General features: G+C 35.7%; 1 protein-coding gene across 1 annotated transcript; it reads left to right on the top strand.

The window, feature by feature from the left end:
* The first annotated feature begins 1,610 nt into the window (after nt 1-1,610).
* On the top strand, nt 1,611-15,775 carry LOC310730277 (uncharacterized protein). Its single transcript, XM_083549154.1, has 14 exons — nt 1,611-1,740; nt 3,002-3,165; nt 3,775-3,879; nt 6,876-7,070; nt 8,555-9,349; nt 11,876-12,228; nt 12,437-12,595; nt 12,747-12,852; nt 13,087-13,331; nt 13,533-13,625; nt 14,018-14,099; nt 14,178-14,278; nt 14,406-14,565; nt 14,921-15,775. Exons 2-14 carry the CDS (start codon nt 3,015-3,017, stop codon nt 14,923-14,925), a joined length of 2,550 nt encoding a protein of 849 aa, XP_083405280.1. The 5' UTR covers nt 1,611-1,740; nt 3,002-3,014; the 3' UTR covers nt 14,926-15,775.
* The last annotated feature ends 3,945 nt before the right edge of the window (nt 15,776-19,720 follow it).

Raw genomic sequence — 19,720 nt, forward strand, 5'->3', positions numbered from 1 at the left:
AACAAGTTAAAAAAAAAAAAAAAAGACAAATAAATAAAGCCATCTTTTAAACAGGTCTCTCTAATTAACAAATCGATTTACAGTTTAATGTAAAAGACGAGACAAACGATTGCTGAACAGTAAACCTATGCTTTACCCACTGAGCTATCAGATCTGTCTTGTGCAAGCAGTCAATACCAGCTTAATAAACCAGCATGGATTCTTTTCCATACTTCAACACTATGTAACTCATATTAAAAGTAGGCCAAACAAGTAAAAAAAAAAAAAAAACACAAATAAATAAAGCAATCTTTTAAACAGGTCTCTCTAATTAACAAATTGATTTACAGTTTAATATCACAAAGTAGACAAACTATTATATTAAAAAATAAAAAATAAATAAAAAACTCTACCATGTCAATGATGGGGCTTGAACCCACAACCTTGTGGGGACCTGCTGACCAGTAAACCTTTGCTTTATCCACTGAGCTATCAGATCTGTCTTGTGTAAGCAGTCAATAAGCCTAATGAACCAGCATGGCTTCTTTTCCATACTTTAACACTATGTAACTCATATTAAAAGTAGGCCAAACAAGTAAAAAAAAAAAAAAAAGACAAATAAATAAAGTAATCTTTTAAACAGGTCTCTTTAATTAACAAATAGATTTACAGTTTAATGTCACAAAGTAGACAATATTTTAGATTTTAAAAGAAAAAGAAAAACACTATTTTAAACAGGTCTCATTAATTAACAAATAGATTTACAGTTTAATGTCACAAAGTAGACAATATATTAGATTTTAAAAGAGAAATAAAAATTCTACCATGTAAAAGCCAGGGTTTGAAGCCACGACCTTGTGGGGATTTGTTAATTTGTAAACCAACACCTTACCTTCTGAGCTATCTCTTGCCCCTAGAGCAAGCAGTCAATAGGACTAATAACACAAATGGCTTCTTTTCCTACATTTCAACATCATGTAACTAATATTAAAAGTAGGCCAAACAAGTGTTTCAAAGAAGACAACGAAATAAAACAATATTTAAAACAGGTCTCTTTAATTAACAAATAGATTTACAGTTTAATGTCACAAAGTAGACAATATATTAGATTTTAAAAGAGAAATAAAAAGATTAGCTTTGGTGATGCCAGGCTTTGAACCCACAACTTTGCGGGGACTTGTTAATCGGTAAACCAACACCTTACCCACTGAGCTGCCTTAAGCTACGTTTATTAACAACTACTAGATAACACTTAAAAAATTCAAGCTTTTTTATATAAAAAAAAGGGGTGGGGCATTTGTTTAACTATTATTAACTATTTTTTTTATATATTATATTATATTATATTATATTATATTATATTATATTATATTATATTATATTATATTATATTATATTATATATTATTAACTATTATTTTTTTAACCATGCTTTATGGGCAATTCTGGGTTTTTTTTCCATCCAAATGTAGTAGTTCGTTTGAAGTAGCTGACAACTCACCTCACGTCATTTGTAATACAGTCTAATAACAGTAAATAATTATTGTAGGGAATAAAGGTACTTTTCAGTTAGACAGTCGGGAAAGCTCCAGACGTGTTTCCCAGCTGTGATTGGATAAATCATGTAAGGGGCGGGGTTTATCTGCCTGTGCACGCGCGTAAGTGTGTGCGTGTCTGCGTTCTTACAGATTGAACGCGGAGGTGCACCTGACCGTAAACGGAGACAAGCAGCCCATCATTCCTTTTTAAAGCTACTTGAGAGGTGAGTGATTCTTAAAAGCGGATATGAAGCCGGATCAGTGTATCTGCAGTGGAAAATAACAGACTGTGGCAAAAGAAAAAAATGTCGATGTGATAACCTGCTGAAATGGGATGAGCGTAAAATAATTGAGCGTAATGAATGCATGAGGCGTTAATCGATCGGACACCGTTATATGCATTGACATGGTGTGTGTGTGTGTGTGTGTGTGTGTGTGTGTGTGTGTGTGTGTTTGGGGGGGGGGCGTTTATTATCAGGCGCGCTGTTAATGCGTTATGTACGGGTTAATGATTATGAATGTCGCAGGATTAGTTTCTCCTATTGACGCAAATCATCCCTAGTATGAGCAGATATTTTTTTGTTTCCTCAATTTGACCAGATGTGGAGGATGATATGGACAGATGTCTGTATGTGTTATTTTCCTGCGTTTTATGCCAATAGAGGCCTGGGTGCTGACGTCACTGCCTCTCTAGTCAGAGGATGCTGCGTGACATCAGAGGTCGAAAACTGCGCCAGAAAAGACGCAGACATGTCGTCTGAGATTATTACAATGATCAAACTTTACATTTAGTACCTGTTTTATCATATATTAATTTTATTCTGGGAAAAAAAGAATTTCGGGCAGCCTGACATGTATTAGAAGCTGTTGGGTGGGACAAAGCAGTGGGGTTTTAACAGTTGCATATGGTTTTAGATTTCATAAATCTGACGCTGGAAGGGTTCGAGATCAATTTCTTCTCCTCCAAGACAGCATAAAGCTTTTTTACTAATACTAGTATTGTTCCAGTTATTGCAGTTGCATATCTGCATCTGTGACAGTAAGATATTCCACTATTTTATTGAATATATTATTTACATAAAATTCAAGTTTGATAAGCGAGATTGTAAATATTTACTGCTGTTAATTTATGCATAATTGTATTTTGCCTGAAATGCTGCTTGTCTCGATTGAAATTAATTTATGAAATGCTGTTTTAGTATCAAAACCTGTTATTGTACTGTAAGCATGCTAACCATCCTCAGACATTCAAATAAGTGTTTGCGAAAGTGTTTTCATTTATCATCATATTCCAATGATCTGACAATCATGTGCAATCTGTCTTTGTGTTATATAGCAAGTTGCAATTGTATTATGTAACTGTATGGGCATAACATTTTTTTGCCATTACTAAGATTTAATAAGCTTTTTCACTACAGCAGTAACATTTAGTCTACTGCATATGAGCAAATTATCATTTGTCTGGACCCTATATCTGATTTTCAGCCTGACCAAGACAATGGATTTTAAAGGTGATATTCATACAAATGGAGCACCCAAATCTGGCCAAGACAGTCTGGTAAAGAAAGATAATTTGGCTACCACAGGAGCAAGGAGTTTTGAAATGAAAATGGGAGACCCTATAGATAAAACTGGTGGGAAAAAAGAAGGTAAGCAATCTTTAAACATTTTGAAATATTTTAAAATGTCATATTGAAATGTCTAACATGCATTATACTAGGAAAATCTTTCAAATTAATAGTTACCTTATTATTCAATGTATTGCTCAAATATGTATAATTTCTAATATCAAAGTCTATTTGTACAGTCTTTAACCATAGAATCCAAGCATGTCAAATAATAATAAAAAAAATAAACAAAAAACAATGGCTTAGAGAGCATCCTATTTATAGTCTTCTTCTGTGATACACCTGACACAGAGTGCAGCTGAAAACTAAGATGGTCACAGCTGGTTGTGTAGTAATAAAAATGGTTCCACGGTCTCTTCCTGTCTTCTCATTTCAGCAACACCCATCCTTGACGGCCTCTCTCATTATAACTGATCAGGAGTATGGATGGGCCCTGGTCTTGTTTCTCCCTGCCAACACTGACCGGGCACATGTTAAATCAAGCTATCACAGATCATGAAGCTAGCTGTCAGATTAGACCCAAAATATTAGTGCTATTTGGCCAAAGTGACAAAGCTCAATGAACACAGACTTTGTGTATGCCATGGCAAATATACAGTGTTTACCTTTCCATTCTCTTTACTGTTACAGACACCAGCATAATTTCTGGATTGTCTGTAGGACAGATTGGGAATCAGTGCCAGGGTTCTCTGGGGGAAAATGGTTTTGGCCAGACCCGTAAAACAAATATGTTTGGTAAGGAGAAAAGGCATTTAAAAACGTTCTTAAAAAACAGAATGTGTTGTTGAAAAAGCATTAATAACTATAAAACTATATGTATATTTATATTGCAGTTATCTATAAAATATGGACTCTCACTGTTACTCCAGCTCACTTTTATTTAACCACTTTATCCTAGTCAGGATTTTGGTGTATCTGGAGTCTTTCCTGGAAACACTGCATGAGGTGGGAATGCACCAAGGGTGGGATACAAGTTCAACACTGGGCACTAAACACACACATTTACACAATCATTCACAGTTAGGGACAGTTTATTTTAGCTAATGCACACACTGGCATGTCTTTAGGAGGTCAGGCCCTGAAGAAACCATTGCAGACATGACAAGAACATGCAGAGAATACAGAGATGGCAAAAGTACACACATCCTTCAGTCAAGTAGAAGTACAGATACTCATGTTTTAAAATACTCTGGTAAAAGTACTAACTATACTTTTTTATTCAAGAGAAAGTAAAGAAGTACTTAACAAAGACATGTACTTAACTCAAAAGTAGCTATTACTACTACTTGTTTTAGTGTCACGCTGGTAACAGGACCTCACATCATATTTATATATTAATACAAAACTAATTTAAATTTTGTTACCTAATGCCTGTATCCAGGTTGATATAACCACCACGTAGAACACAAGTAGAGCAAAGATGATGATGATCAGGTGATCAGGAATGTCTCTGTTTTCAGTCTTGTTTAAATTGCTGACTCCCCCTGTCTCCTCCACATTAGCTTAACTTCTTGTTGCCTTCTGCCATGCTTGTTGTTAGCTTGGTAAACTAGCCTATGTCTGTGGTGCATGATAGCCAGGAAATTATAAATTAATTTTTATTTATTTTAAATAAATTTAAATTAAAAAATATTGATGTGCTAAAAATGGGGTGCAATGAGAAGAAAAAATATTGACATTTCGCCAAAAAGATTAAAACTAAAGTAATAAGCCTGTTTAAAAAATGTAAGAAGTAGAAAGTATGGATATTTGTGTAAAAGATCTAATGAGTGAAATTAAAAATTTTTCTAAAAAATAAATAGTGAAGTAAAGTACTTATACTAGAAAAATCTACTTTAGTACAGTAACAAATTATTTGTACTTTGTTACTTCCCACCTTTGACAGAATATTTCCACAGACAGGACCTTGAAATCAGGATCAAACAGATCTTGTAACTGTAAAATGTGCCATTGCATCAGTGTGCTGACCTGAAGATGTTTGGCATAATTATTAATTATAATATAATAAGTACTTTTAGTCAGTTTTTTAACCAGATTGTTTATAAGAATAAGGTAGATGTGCAGTAACTACAGTGGAATTAAGTTGATCAGTCACACCATGAAGTTATGGGAAAGAGTAGTGGAAGCCAGGCTGAGAGAAGAGGTGACCATCTGTGAGCAACAGTATGGTTTTATGACAAGGAAGAGCACCACATTTGTTTTAAGAATGTTGATGGAGAAGTAAAGAGAAGGTCAGAAGGAGTTGCATTGTGTGTTTGTGGATTTAGAGAAAGTGCACGACAGGGTGCCGAGAGAGGAGTTGTGGTATTGTATGAGGAAGTCCGGTGTGTCAGAGAAGTATGTGAGGGTGGTGCAGGACATGTATGAGGACAGTGTGACAGCAGTGAAGTGTGCAGTAGGAACAACAGTCTGGTTCAAGGTCAAGGTTGGACTGCATCAAGGATCAGCTCTAAGCCATTTCCTGTTTGCAGTGGTGATGGACAGGTTGACAGACGAGGTCAGACAGGAGTTTCCCTGGACTATGATTAGTTTGCGGATGATATTGTGATTTGTGGTGATAGTAGGGAGCTAGGTTGAAAAGAGCCTGGAGAGGTGGAGGTAATCGCTGGAGAGAAGGGGAATGAAGGTCAGCAGGAGTAAGAGAGAGTATATTTGTGTGAATGAGAGGGAGGGCAGTGGAGTGGTGAGGTTGCAGGGAGAAGAGGTGTAGAAGGTGGAGGAGTTCAGGTACCTGGGGTCAACAGTGAAAAGTAATGGAGTGTGTGTTAGAGAAGTAAAGAAAAGAGTGCAGGCAGGGTGGAGTGGGTGGAGAAGAGTGATAGCAGGAGTGATTTGTGATAGTAGGGTATCTGCGAGAGTGAAAGGGAAAGTCTATAGGATTGTGGTAAGACCTGCGATGTTGTATGGTTTAGAGACAGTGGCATTAAGTAAAAGACAGGAGGTGGAGCAGCAGAGTGGAAGATGTTAAGGTTTTTGTTGGGAATGACAAGGATGGACAGGATTAGAAATGAGTTTATTAGAGGGACAGCGCATGTAGGACGTTTTGGAGACAACATGAGGGTGGTGAGATTGAGATGGTTTGGACATGTGCAGTGGAGGGACATGGGGTATATTGTTAGAAAAATTATGAGGATGGAGCTACCAGGAAGGGGGGAAAGAGGAAAACTGTGGAGGATGTGGTGAAGGAAGACATGCAGGTATTTGGTGTGACAGAGGCAGATGTAGAGGACAGAGGGGTATGGAGACCGATAATCCGCTGTGGCGACCCCTAATGGCAGAAGCCAAAATAAGAAGAAGTCAGTTATTTAGCTAATACAGTAAAATATCATAATAATATAATTATTGTTGTAAAATCAATGAGATATACCCTGTAGCACTATCTATTAAGCTAAACTAGTAACAACTTAATTTATATTACACTTTATAATAATTCATTATATTGATCCCCAAATTCTGCCACTTCCTGGCTTTCCTCAGACGGGCTCCAGATCCGCTTTGACCTTGACCAAGATAAAACTCTAATTGGAGATGAATGCATGAATAATTATCAGGAGGAATTATAAGATACGGTATCTTTGTTATTGTTGCTAAGTCATACCTGACATATCAGCCAATGGATCAGAGTGCATTTTATCTAAAATATTGTAATTACATACTATTTGTAATATGGCAAATTTGTGGAATTCATAGCTTTTATCAATGTAGCATGTTTCTTCTGTTGTGCTCAGCAGGTCTCACTCAGCAAGGAATAAATCCAAGTGCTAATATGAATATGGGACTGCCCCCCTTTCAGTCTTCTAAACCGCCCACAATGGCTGAATCTCAGATGACATCAATTCTACCTTCTAATGAACCGTCAAAACCACTCCTGGCACCCAATAAACCATCTGACACAATCACTCACAATATCTTGGACAAACCTGCAGGTAAATGTCTTTTTTATCTATCACATTGTAGACCTGTGCAGTTAAAGTAGACTTCCAATATTAACTAAACATTGACCAAAAATGTCACTATTTGGCATTCATGCATAGGTAAATTTTTGTCTTAAAAATAACTGAGATTATGTTAACTTATCAACTAAAGTCTGGTTATTTTTAAACTTGAGCCTATTAAGGACAAGAGCGTCACAATTGTATATTACTGTATTTTCACAATTTTCATCCATCATCCAATTTTTGAAATAAAAACAAACATTTTTTTTAGCTCATAATACTTCTTTTAAATTGCAAACATGTAATATATTTGAGTTATTGAAAAACAAGTGTAAACACGATCAGTCTGCTGAAAATGTAAAATTCTGTTGTGATCATACTAAATTTAAAGACAATTAAACCATTTTCAGACTGTTTACATTCTAGGGCCCTGCTTTACTGCACCATTTTGTGCATAAAATACATTTATTCTTGATAAACCTATAAATAATGTGTATGTTTACCAGTAGGGGTATATGGAGAAATGTGTTTTTTTAATATAAGCAAAAGAGCATGTCTTGTTTTTTACATGATCAACAGTGTTAAGGCAATTTCTACCAAATGTGCAAAGAACGTCATAGTATTAATGGCAATAGATTAATTCTTCACTTAAAATGTGATTTAATAAACCTGAAAGTCATATTAGGAATGGCGAATCAATGTGTAAGTAAATACCACAGTCAGGCAGGTATTCAATTTACAAAAGCTTGTTTCTGATAGTTGAATATGAAATTTTTGTTTATTAAATATTACAAATGAGAAATGAAAAATTTCAGCAAAATCAATTGTGAAGAGTTAAGCCTAATTTTTTGGAGATCATAACTAAAAATTACAATAATCTCACAGCTGTCTATGGCCTGGAGCCAGAGGGGAAAAACTGGCCGTGCTGTCTAGGTAAAAGGGATAACAAACTGTCTCGAACTTGTCAATCACACTGGCAACTTGACACAAGCCATCATTGTAATCAGGTGATTGGACAGAATCATATAATCAGAAATGTTCTCAAAAATGTTGACCTGATTTTATTTTGTATTAACCAAATATTTTTCCTTCACATATATACCAGGCTAAACACACATGTTTAGAGTTGTTTTCCTTGTATTTTACTATTCTTAAGAACATTGTCTGGTGCATCTCCTCTCTTTTAATTACCTTGAAACACTACCATACATATTTATGCTAAAATCGTTTGACTGCACTTTTTCTAGTCATCTGATATTTACATTGCAAAATAAGTTTGAGAGCTTCACTATTTGCACATGTTTAATGCGGATTTCTTTATGATGTGGTGAATAGATCACTAGTACCAACATCAGTATTGGCTTTTATATTATAGGATTATGTAATGGTGATGCATTTTGAATCCAACTGTTCATAAATTATTGTTTGCATAGTAAATAAAAATGACACTTCCTCTTCCTCTTTGTAAAATCAAGAGGAATGCTCCTTGACAGGTCAGGCCATGCTTACCCATTCCCCCAACAAGGCAGAGCAAAGTCTCTCAGAACCTTTGGGTTACCAAGGGGTTCCACATAAAGAAGCCACATCAAATGAAGGGTCAGATGAGGCTGTACAGCAGAAGAAAACGAAATGTGAAACTACTGAAGAAGCATATAGTCTCTTGGAATGCCTCAGATCTCCTGAGAAAACCCAGTCTAAAAGCTCAAACCAAGAAGACTCAGCCCCTGATAACGGTGAGAGCTGGAAGAGTGAAATTCGAGAGTGGGGTGGTGGACGAATCCAGGCAAAGAAAACTAAGACCAGAATGAAGCTCCCTGAAGAGTGGGCCAATATACCAGATTCAGGTAGCCACTCTCTTGCTCTTGACCCAAATACAGAAATGGACATAGATGTGGATATGCTTTTTCCTGAAATGAATGAGGCCAAAGACCCTTGTACCATTATTGATGAACAAGAAGGTTTATCACCTTCGTTCACAGCTACACTTCAATTGGCCATCACATCAACAATAATTCAGGAGAATACCATCATACTGACTAACAACCCTGGTATATCTCAGAGCCCAAATCTTACCTCTGGCCTTGAAGCAACTGCACATGCCATCTCTGGGCAATTTGCAGACACCAAAACCTTCCAGAACAATTCATCTTTAAGTGGTCCCTCCCCGTCAGACTCTTCCAGCTTTGTAGTAAGCCAAAATACTGCAGGTCCTACTTCCCTCACTTCTCAAACAAAGCACCAGGAACCACCACTGGCAAAGTCCCACCAAGGTTGGTGAAGAATATATGGAGACCGTTTCCTTAGTGCATGGCTCAAAGATGTGGGCCCTCTTCTGCTTAGCTGTGCCTATAGTTGATAAGAATCGCATAACTACTCTAGTAAACTATTGTTTATTAACATATCGATAAGAGTTGGATTAATGTTGAATGACAAAAAGGTCCAGTATTGAATTAACCCTGTAAACCCCCAAGACATTTTAGCTGATCTAGATATTTCTTATTCTTGTAAATACATATATTTCTTTCTAGTCTCAAGTTATTCAGAAAAAAATATGCTTTAAAATTAATTCCTGTATAACAACCCAAATTCATTTAGATTCAGATACAGGGCTTAATAAATACTGGAGTTTTTATCTATCGTTCTGGATATAACTCACTGCAGTCAGTTTTTGTTGTAAAAGGTTATTGGGAGTTCAACCTCTTCCTCTGTTGTAGTTCTCACTAATTAGACATTGTTTAGACTGGTGCCAGTCTTATTATCCACTACTCCATTAAGTAATAACTTACACCAAAAGTAATAGAAATTAGACTGAAACAGTTGTCCTATTGCTTTTGCAAGAGTATTACTGGCAATATGCAGCAATTTAAAGTCGGTACATTTGAATAGCCAATACAATGTAGAAAACAGCTATATTACCTAATACATGATGAATTCATTTTAGCTAGCTGAAATACTGTGTGTGCCCCTGATCCACTTTTTTGTCCATTTTAAAATGTCAGGGAGCAGACAAAACTAATTTGTGAAGTAGCACTGACTTCCCAATAATGCAAATGTGACAAATAGTGAGCAACAGCATTCTTTGGAGTCTGGTTTAAACGTAGTGCTGTGTTCTGAGCTCATAAATATGATTCACCTGGTTGAATCATATTTATGAGCTCAGAACACAGCACTACGTTTAAACCAGACTCCAAAGAATGCTGTTGCTCACTATTTGTCACATTTGCATTATTGGGAAGTCAGTGCTACTTCACAATAATGCAAATGTGACAAATAGTGAGCAACAGCATTCTTTGGAGTCTGGTTTAAACGTAGTGCTGTGTTCTGAGCTCATAAATATGATTCACCTGGTTGAGCTAACCAAGAAGGAAGAATTGATACTGAAATATGACTAATTTGTTATAGAAGAGATCGGGGGAGATGATACAATATAGCATAATATTTTGACTAATCTAACTCCAGAAGTTTCCATTATTGCTCCAAGTGATGAGTTAATGCCTTCACAAATGACGTGACTGTTTCAAGGACAGATGGTTTCAGATAATCTGTGACCAAGTAAGGAACAAGTTAAATAAATATTAAATTTGGGTGACACCTAAGATGAATCACTCTTAAGATACAAAGTCTGCAGGAAGTCTTTCTCATACTGACTCTGGAGCTTTGAACTTAATTAAGTATGAACTGAAAGGCTGAACTCCCTGTGATGCATCATTGAATAAGACTGCATGAGAGCTATGTGTGTCGCAGTGGACAAAGTGTGTTGCTGATTTATTAAGAAAATTAATTCCAGGTCAATTTCTAATGGGAAATCCTCATTTATTGATACTTACAGCATGTGATGAAAGGTCAGTGCTGTTATAACATGCAGACTGCTAATCATTGCATCATATAAGCCTTTTCTCTGGAAAGGATAACAGCAAACTCTCTTTTTCTTGTCTTGCAGCTATTCCTTGTGTATGTTTTTTATTTTGTGTTTAATTATGCATACTTTATTAAGAGCTTTAATTTATTTGGAATTGTTTACATAAGATAAATTACTCAAACAGATTTTTTTTTGTCCTCTCCTGGCATAATTAAAGGTAAAATATTTACTATTACAATCAATCTACTAATAATGATGCTTTATTGTATTTTCTCTTTCAATTTATGGATGGCATTATTTGACGAACACTTCATGTAAATCAGGTAAGACATCTTACAATGTAGTTTTGTTATAACTTTCTCCCAGAATGTATTGTCATTTGTTCTCTGCAAATTATGAATGTGAATGACTGGAACAGTGATGATGGAAGTTCTGAAGCTCTTGATCATTTGAAGCACATAAATTGTTCCATCTTTCTGCTGCTGAATTACAAGTTACCAACAGGCTGCAGACCAAGGCCTAGAACATATGAGATTTAGTGTTGTAGTCAGTAGAAAAAGAGCTTACATAAATATACATCAGACAACAGGGCTCAGGTGTACCTCGTTTTTAGTCAATACCCCTTTATCTTGTTCCACTGATCCAGCATTCACTCATGCTCAACCATGCTACAACTTCTTTTACACATATTTTCATATAGAAGTTCAGTCTTTATAATTATTACTTGAGATGATATTAACTCATTGATAAGATGTAGCATATTGATACACATTTGTAATAATTAATTTGACATTTTTTTCCTTCACTTTGGCAGATAGATTTTTTTTTTTTTATTACAATGTTTTTTGAGACACTTCCTCCTGCTCCTGATGTGAAAAGCTTAGGGCTTGAAAGAAGAAATGTGTAGATGTAAGCTTCTTGTTTGTCTTTTTTAAAGTAAAAGAAGACACTACTGCAAAAGAGAAGATAGAGAAAATGGACACTTCTTCAAAGGCAGATATTATAAACACACCTGAAAACACAGAGAAGGCTGATACCAAGAAAGTGGACAATGTGGGCAGGATCCAGGACAAAGAGAAACAGGACTGCAAAACGGAGAAGAATGGAAAACTTGAGAAAGTGAATAATACTGAAGAGATAAAAAAGGACATGAAGGAGGAGAAGAAGAATGGTGGCGAAAAAGTGGATAAGACAGTCAAGAATGAGAAGAATGTAAAAGCTGCCAAGGAGACCAGCAAAACCACTGCATCTAATGGAACTAAAGATTTGATCAGTCTTGATAAAGTTAAGGTATGTGTAGAGGATAAACGACATAAACGTAACTTTGTGTGGTTATGTTTAAATGTTGACATTGTTGTAATAATTGTCATATAAGGAAAAGAAAGTTTGGACGGCTTGAAGGAAGGTTTTTTTACACATTCAAGAGCGTGTTTGATTCTAAGATACCCCTTTATATTCATTATGTTTACATGTGGATATACTATGAAAACACATGCAGTCCAACAAACAGAATTTGTCAAAACCAAGTTCACATGTAACTGGAGAAAATTCTGGCATCACCTCCAAATCAGCAAATAAAAAAGGCCCTGTGGCCAAGAAAACATCTCCTACTGGCACCAAGAAGCCTCCTGGCATCACTTCGTCCCATTTGGCAAAGGTAAACATGGTATGATACAGGTTCTCAAATACAAATATGACAAATAAAAAATATATATATTATCATAGAAGTTAAATAAAAGGAAAATATTGAAACAAAAATATTTTTAGTTTGTAAGAATATGTGGTCTAAATACATTGTTATTACATAGACCTCTGAAAACAATACTTCAGCCCAGAGGAAGCCTCCAGTTCCAAAGTTTAATGGGGCATCAGCTCCAAAAGGCTCTGCTGGCACCAAGACCGGTACCTCCACAGGTAGGATTTAGAAAAAGAAAAAAAAAGGTTTTTTGAAAAGTAACTTGCATAGCATAATTTTGCTATAATATATAGTATAATCTTTAATTAAACTATAATGCTATATCAATGATTAATTTGAAATATTGTAATGATTCTCTGGATCAAATCTCTTGACCTATGACTTAACATGTTATTAATTTAAGAACAAGAGCAATAACTGCCCTGTTTGTGTTTTTCACTCTCTTGCTGAAGTTAAACCCTCAATGATGAAGACCTCTACAAATGCAACCAGTGCAGCATCAACTGATGGAGCCCCTCGGCCCTCCCGTATCACCAAACCTCCTGTGCCCAAACAGGTGCCCCAGACAAAGAAGCCCCCAGTGCCACGAGCACCACGCAACACTCGAATCTCTAACACACCCATGCCTGATCTAAAGAATGTGTCCTCAAAGATTGGTTCCACAGGCAACATGAAGTACCAGCCCAGTGGAGGAAAGGTACAGTGGGCTAGGGAAAGAATACTGCATGTTTTTATGATTGTAGAATTCTTCTTGTCTTACCCTAAAAGTAAGAAAAAGACGATATGTTTAGTACGATTTCAGTTATCACAACATAAAACAATTTCAATAATAATCAATAATAAAATTGACCTTAATCTTTAGGAACTGTAAAGTGACCTAATAACTGTATTTGTAAAGGTTCATATAGTACACAAAAAAATGGACTTCAGTCACATCACCTCCCGCTGTGGCTCCAAGGACAACATCAAGCACATCCCCGGAGGAGGAAATGTACGTTTTATTATCTAATTAGTCATATTCTGTCACATACTTATTGTAAGGTAATTTCTAAGAAATGTTATTTTATATAATGATTACATTTTAATGTAGATTTAATAAAAGGGTCCATATTATACTAGGGTTGTGAGCTACATGTGTATATAACAAGGGCACATTTCGAACTTTGAATAATTGCAAAGATGAAAAAAGAGTTTCAAAGCTTCAGAGTCTCAGAGAAATAGCAAGAAGATTTTTACGTTTCAATTCAAGTCAATTATGAAATATCTATGAGCAAACATTTAGGGGTCCCCTAATATTGGTTAAAGAAAATGACATCTTTTATTTAGGAGTTGTCTGTATTGTGGTGGAACACCTAATACCCTCCCACTGTTATCATTTTTCAGGTTCAAATTCTGAATAAAAAAGTTGATTTAGGCAAAGTCTCTTCAAGATTTGGCTCCAAGGACAACATTAACCACAAGCCAGGTAAGAAACTTTATGATGACTATTTTATATATTTTGAAAATATGGATATTTTATTCCCTGTCTACTGATGCATAATAGGTGGTGTTAATGTGAAGGTTGAGTCTCAGAAGAGCAAAATCAAGACCAAAACAGGATCAAGGGATAATGTGAGCCAAGAGCCAGGGGGTGATCATTCTGAGGTAATACAAATAATTAACCAAATCATCATGTGCAAATATGGAATATGAATAAATTGATCTAACATCAATGTGGGACCATAATAATAATTTTTTTTTTAAAGGTTATTTATGTGCAACCTGTTTTCAGAATTTAGAAACTCAACAGAAATCCGAAGAAAGCCCACCTGCTCCAAACCCACCCATTCAGACCAATGAAGGGGTGAAGGAGAAGGTACCCACTCCTGCACCCTCTGAGGGACAGGGACTCTGGAATTCTTCAAGTCAAGACAAACACATCTCTGCCACCAGTATGTACATAGCAGGTTCTTTATTTTTTCTATTATATCTGATTCTCCAGTCCACTTCTTCTCAAAACTCTTTTAATAAAATGGTATAAATAACTATCAAGGGTGCATGTACAGTGCCTGGTTTGTTGTGGTGGAAAAGTGGTGTCAAATCAAGCATTGGCATCACAGCCTTTTCCACTGTGATAACTAAAAGCACTGTATTGCATATACACTCATATATATTATAAGGCAGGGTTATGAGATTATTTCCCCACATTTTTATTCAAGCTCTAATTATTGTTTTTTTTTTACATTATAAACAATGTTTAATTGTATGAATAAAACAAACAGTTGACAGAAATTTTTATCCCTTTAGATTGAATCCTACAGGCTGGGCTTCCAAGAGGATGCACAAGCTTACACGGAACCGTGGCACCAGTATCATCTCCTGGTCCCTTCCCGAGTGGCAGCCACCTTTCACCCACAATGCATTTGCAGTGTTTCTCTGAGCTCCACAGTCTCCTTCGTCTCAACCTAGCCTTGTTGCACATAGTAGTTGGAAACGGGCTCGAAACCAGCACACTAGCAGAACAACATGTCACACCATTATCAGTTACTTTTGACTTCTTTGACCATTTTCTCTGTTTCCTCAGATACACACAGATTGGATCTCAATACAAGGCTTCAGCAGGTTTGTAGTCTCATGGTTTTAGAGCTAGCTTGGTTTAAATGTGCAGTGCTGGATGAAAGCTGTATTAGTTTTATACTAACTATACAGAAACATGCAAGCTTATACATACCTTTCTATTTCATAGGTCAAATTAATCAAACATAAGGTCTAATTAAGCCTAAGACTGATGCCTGGCTCAAAATACTTTGCTGTCATTTAACAAAATGTGTATGTCTAAATTATATGCAAAGACACATTAATCTACCAGACTACAAAATTACAATATTATATAAACCCCTGGTTTAAAGTGAGTCAGTATTACTCTGCACATCTTCCAGTGGAAACTCCCAAGCAGTTATTGAAAAGCCTGTATAACACGCATGCAACTGTATGTTTAATCCATCTAAAATGAGTAAATCACATCACTCCTTTGTCTGACTTGTGAGACTGTTAGGTTGTTAATATAATGTGTTTGCATAGCTGGAGGTCAAATCACTTGCCAACATTTGTGGTAATGAGTAGGTAAGCTCTCAAAATGCAAGAACACACACTTGTCAAAAATGAACATATATACCATAGTTCAGTGTACTGACAAAAAAATACACAGCTAATTTAGGGGTATTAGAAGAAACCAGAGCTGAGGCAGGACATTTGCATATAACAGGGAAATAATTTAACCATGCAAAGCTCCTCCTTTTCTGTTGCTCAAATTGTATTTTCTGTTTCTAAAATAGCCAAGCATGTAACTGACAGTCAGTTAAATATATTTACTATTAGGAATTTCTCTCTTAGAATTCAGGTTATTCATTTAAGAACATTCAACCAAATGTACCACAATGAATATTTTTTAATATTTCATTTTAGCTCTAAGCCCCCCCACACACAAATACACAACCGAGCATGCTGGATGCTTGATGGTGCTGGAATTTGAACTCCAATCAATCTGAAGTCTAAAATTCTTCATATAAGAATTCTTAATATAAAATTCTAATATTCTAAAAATAGCTGACTTTTTGGAAAAAAAGACCATACCGAAATGTTACAATCATCAAAGCTCATTTTCCATCTGTGACGAAATTTCCACACCCAACACCTCCTTGTATCCTCCTAACATTTAAACACAGCCTACCAAAGAGGGTCCTGGTTATCTAGCACAAAGCAAAATCATACATCCTCAAACTTCTCCCCACATGCACATTGAACCTGCATGTCATGTGCTGAGGGTGTGGTCTTATACGCAAAAATATTACTTGTGCTTAAATATCACTTTCTTCAAAATGTTAAGTATAGTAAATCCAGCTACAGTGTAAACATCTAGCGAATTAAATCAGGCCAAGTAATGTGAATGAGGTCTTGCAAAGAGGATTTGCCCTTTCAAGATAGTTGTATTAAATAATGCAAGCCTCTGAACGCAAGCCTGTGGATATAATTTGTAACATTTATATTCAATACTGTGTGTACATGCCTTTGTGCCTAGTGTGAAGTGTGTGAACAGTGTATGAACAGTGTGCAACAGTCATATGTATTCATGTATACAGTCATACTCTCTTACTTTGAATTATCTCAAGCATAAGGTCTACTAATAGCTACATCTCCAAACCAAACTAACCACTTCTTATACAGTTCCACTGGCAAGTGAAAGACAATGTAAAGGTTTTAATTTATGATTATAAATTATACACTATATACTGTAGAGCATTTTTGGTGAGTGCATTACCACCGGAAGGCTGCAGAAGGCACGAGGAACTGTAATGTCCTGAAGGGTAATAAATATGACAAGACAATCCATTCGTTTTTGGTATTTTATAGTGTGTTTTGTAGCGCAGAAAACCTAAAGTAAACAGCAATAATTTGTGATTCAAATTATCTTGATTGATTTGGCATGCCTTCACAATAGAACATTAAAAAAGTTCCTCTTGCTTTAATATTATACTAAATTAGATATTGTATAATTTAATATTATATATTACATTTAATACAGAAATACAAACTCCTCATATGTTTAATATAAGCACACTTAAGCAGTTTGAAGCAGAGGTACGTGAACAACATGCATGTGCTGTTGTATCCTTGGATTAGCACTAATACATCATAGTTGATGCCAAATTAGTTTGCGGTTTTGTTCAAATGTTAAAATAATGCTCTGCTTAATAAGCCCTAAAAGCACAAGAAAACAATGCAATGCATTAAGATATTAATGTTACATATATATTGCTGAGTGCAAACATTGGTCATTAGAACTTGTTAAAGGAAGCTACACTTTGTCCCAAGTCAGGAATCTGGCATGATCTGCATAAAAGTTTGGTTCAATCAGTGTTTTGAGAATGCTCCCTGCCATTTTTGGTCAAATTTCCAACTGGCTGGGTACAATTGAGTTAGTGTGTGGTGCCCAATTAGCATTTTCACCTTCAAACATACACAATCTCTATGAGATTGAGGTCATACACAAATTTGGCCCTATGCACCTTAAACTTGGCAGTTTATGACATGGGAGTATAAATGTTGTGTTCTATTTGGACATGAAGCCCAAAATTGGCAGCAACAGTTCTGTTTCATGTATATTCATCCAGGTCTAGAGCTTATTTACAGTTTCTAATGATACTGGCAATTGAGATTTTTTAAATGTATTTATTTTGTGCAATCTGGGGAGTGTATTTTAATAAAGTCCTTCTGGTATTTGTTAATGAATGATACAAAACAAGTATATGTACGATGTATCTGAACATGTGGCAGTTGATTATGACCAAAAGGTTATTGGAAAAATGTTTTTCATTGTAACAAAGCACATTTCTGTTTATCAAGCCCTAGTGTGAACAGCAGACTGCTTTTGTAATTTATTGTTTTGTGTTCCAGGTTATGCATGCTGGGGTTTCTTGGGCATTCTTGTTGAATGTATTTAATTGTGCTATTGTGCGTAAATGCTTATTACAGTGTTTCAACAGAAATAGTTTCTAGCATCTTGTGGGTTGGACAGAACAACAGATTGCAAATTGCTTAACATGATTGCGAGGGGGTGAATGCACTCCTAAAATAGGTTAACTTTGAAACATTATATAGCAATAATAATAATAATAATACACGATTCCTATCCCAACTTAAAATGTAATTAATCTTTCACTATCTGATTAAAAACATACAGATGTATGAAAGCATGATCAGGATCACAGCATCTTCTTCTTTTAATATCCACTCACCTGTTTAATGGGAATCAATTTAGGACTCATGATAGGCAGATGTGTCCTTGAGTGTCCTTTAGGAAGTAGAAGGAGGAATATAGGATAAAATGTATCTTCAAGCCCACCAATGTGGTTGCCTTCATCTGCTGTTTCTGATATGTAGAGTGTGAAGGCATCAGTCAGTCTATATTGTCTTTGACAAAAGACCAAGTCTCACAGTGGACTGTATAAAGTATAACACAGTGGCATTAGGCAGCTCCAGGATGTGTATAGCTGTGTGTTTACTCACTATTTAACTCTCAATTTAGAATGAACTTTATATATTGTCTTGTGCTGGACATATTATTGTTTTGAACTGTTTTGCCTATTAAATGTGTACTTGTTGTGGTTGTCAAATATAGATGTGAAAGTTAATCATTAAAAATGGCTAGCAAGAAATGGGTCTATTTTATTGTCTATAGTGTCAACATACACCTGACACCATTCATACACATAGGACTTGAACAATTGACTTTTTCAGCCATATGTGGTTTTCTGCCCAAACTGTTAACACAACGCTGGAGTCAGACAATTGTACAAGATGTCTTTAGGTGCCGTAGCATTACATTTTCCCTCCACTTGATCTAGGAGACCCAAACCTACATGACAATGCCCCTTTGAACAAGTGAGCATGGCTTCCATGGGATGAATTTGAAGATCTTGTCTTGCTATAGAGCGCTTACCTTGATCCCACTGAACACCTTTGAGATGAACTGGAGCACTAACTGCCCCAGGCCTAACCCCAGGCCTCCTTACTTTACATCAGTTCCTATCTTTTGGCTGAATGAGCACAAATCTCAAAAATCATGGAACCTCTATCCAGAAAAGTGGAGGTTCTTAAAACAGCAAATGGGGACCCGATTTGGAATGAGATGATCAAAAAGAGTATATATATATATATATATATATATATATATATATATATATATATATGTTGCTTGATCAGGTGTCCACAAAGTTTAGTTCATATAGTGCACACATTATGTCAATATATTTTAAATATATTCAGAGTAACAATTTCCTTCAAATGTCACACCTTCAATTCTTTCTTCTAATTCTTGCTTCAGATTAACAGTTTCCAACATCAGGTATGCATACTAGCTACAGCTATAGTGAAATGGCTAATCACTGCTCGCCATCCTCAGGGACTACACCATTCTGTATGAAATCAATAAAATGGTTGAAATCAGGGATTCCTAAACATTTTTAAACAAGGGTCCATTTAAACTGTAAAATATAATTTACAGATCCCATAGCACAAATTTTTTATTTAAATTAACTAATCCAACCA

The sequence above is a fragment of the Silurus aristotelis genome (assembly GCF_946808225.1).
Source record: "Silurus aristotelis genome assembly, chromosome: 8".
NCBI classification, from domain to species: Eukaryota; Metazoa; Chordata; class Actinopteri; order Siluriformes; family Siluridae; genus Silurus; species Silurus aristotelis.

What these genes read in the sequence shown, in the direction of transcription:
- LOC310730277 (XM_083549154.1), top strand. Translation starts at nt 3,015, where the DNA reads ATGGATTTTAAAGGTGATATTCATACAAATGGAGCACCCAAATCTGGC. An exon ending in CAAGACCGGTACCTCCACAG is followed by an intron (nt 12,853 to 13,086) that starts GTAGGATTTAGA and finishes CTCTTGCTGAAG; the next exon opens with TTAAACCCTCAATGATGAAG. An exon ending in ACATCCCCGGAGGAGGAAAT is followed by an intron (nt 13,626 to 14,017) that starts GTACGTTTTATT and finishes ATCATTTTTCAG; the next exon opens with GTTCAAATTCTGAATAAAAA.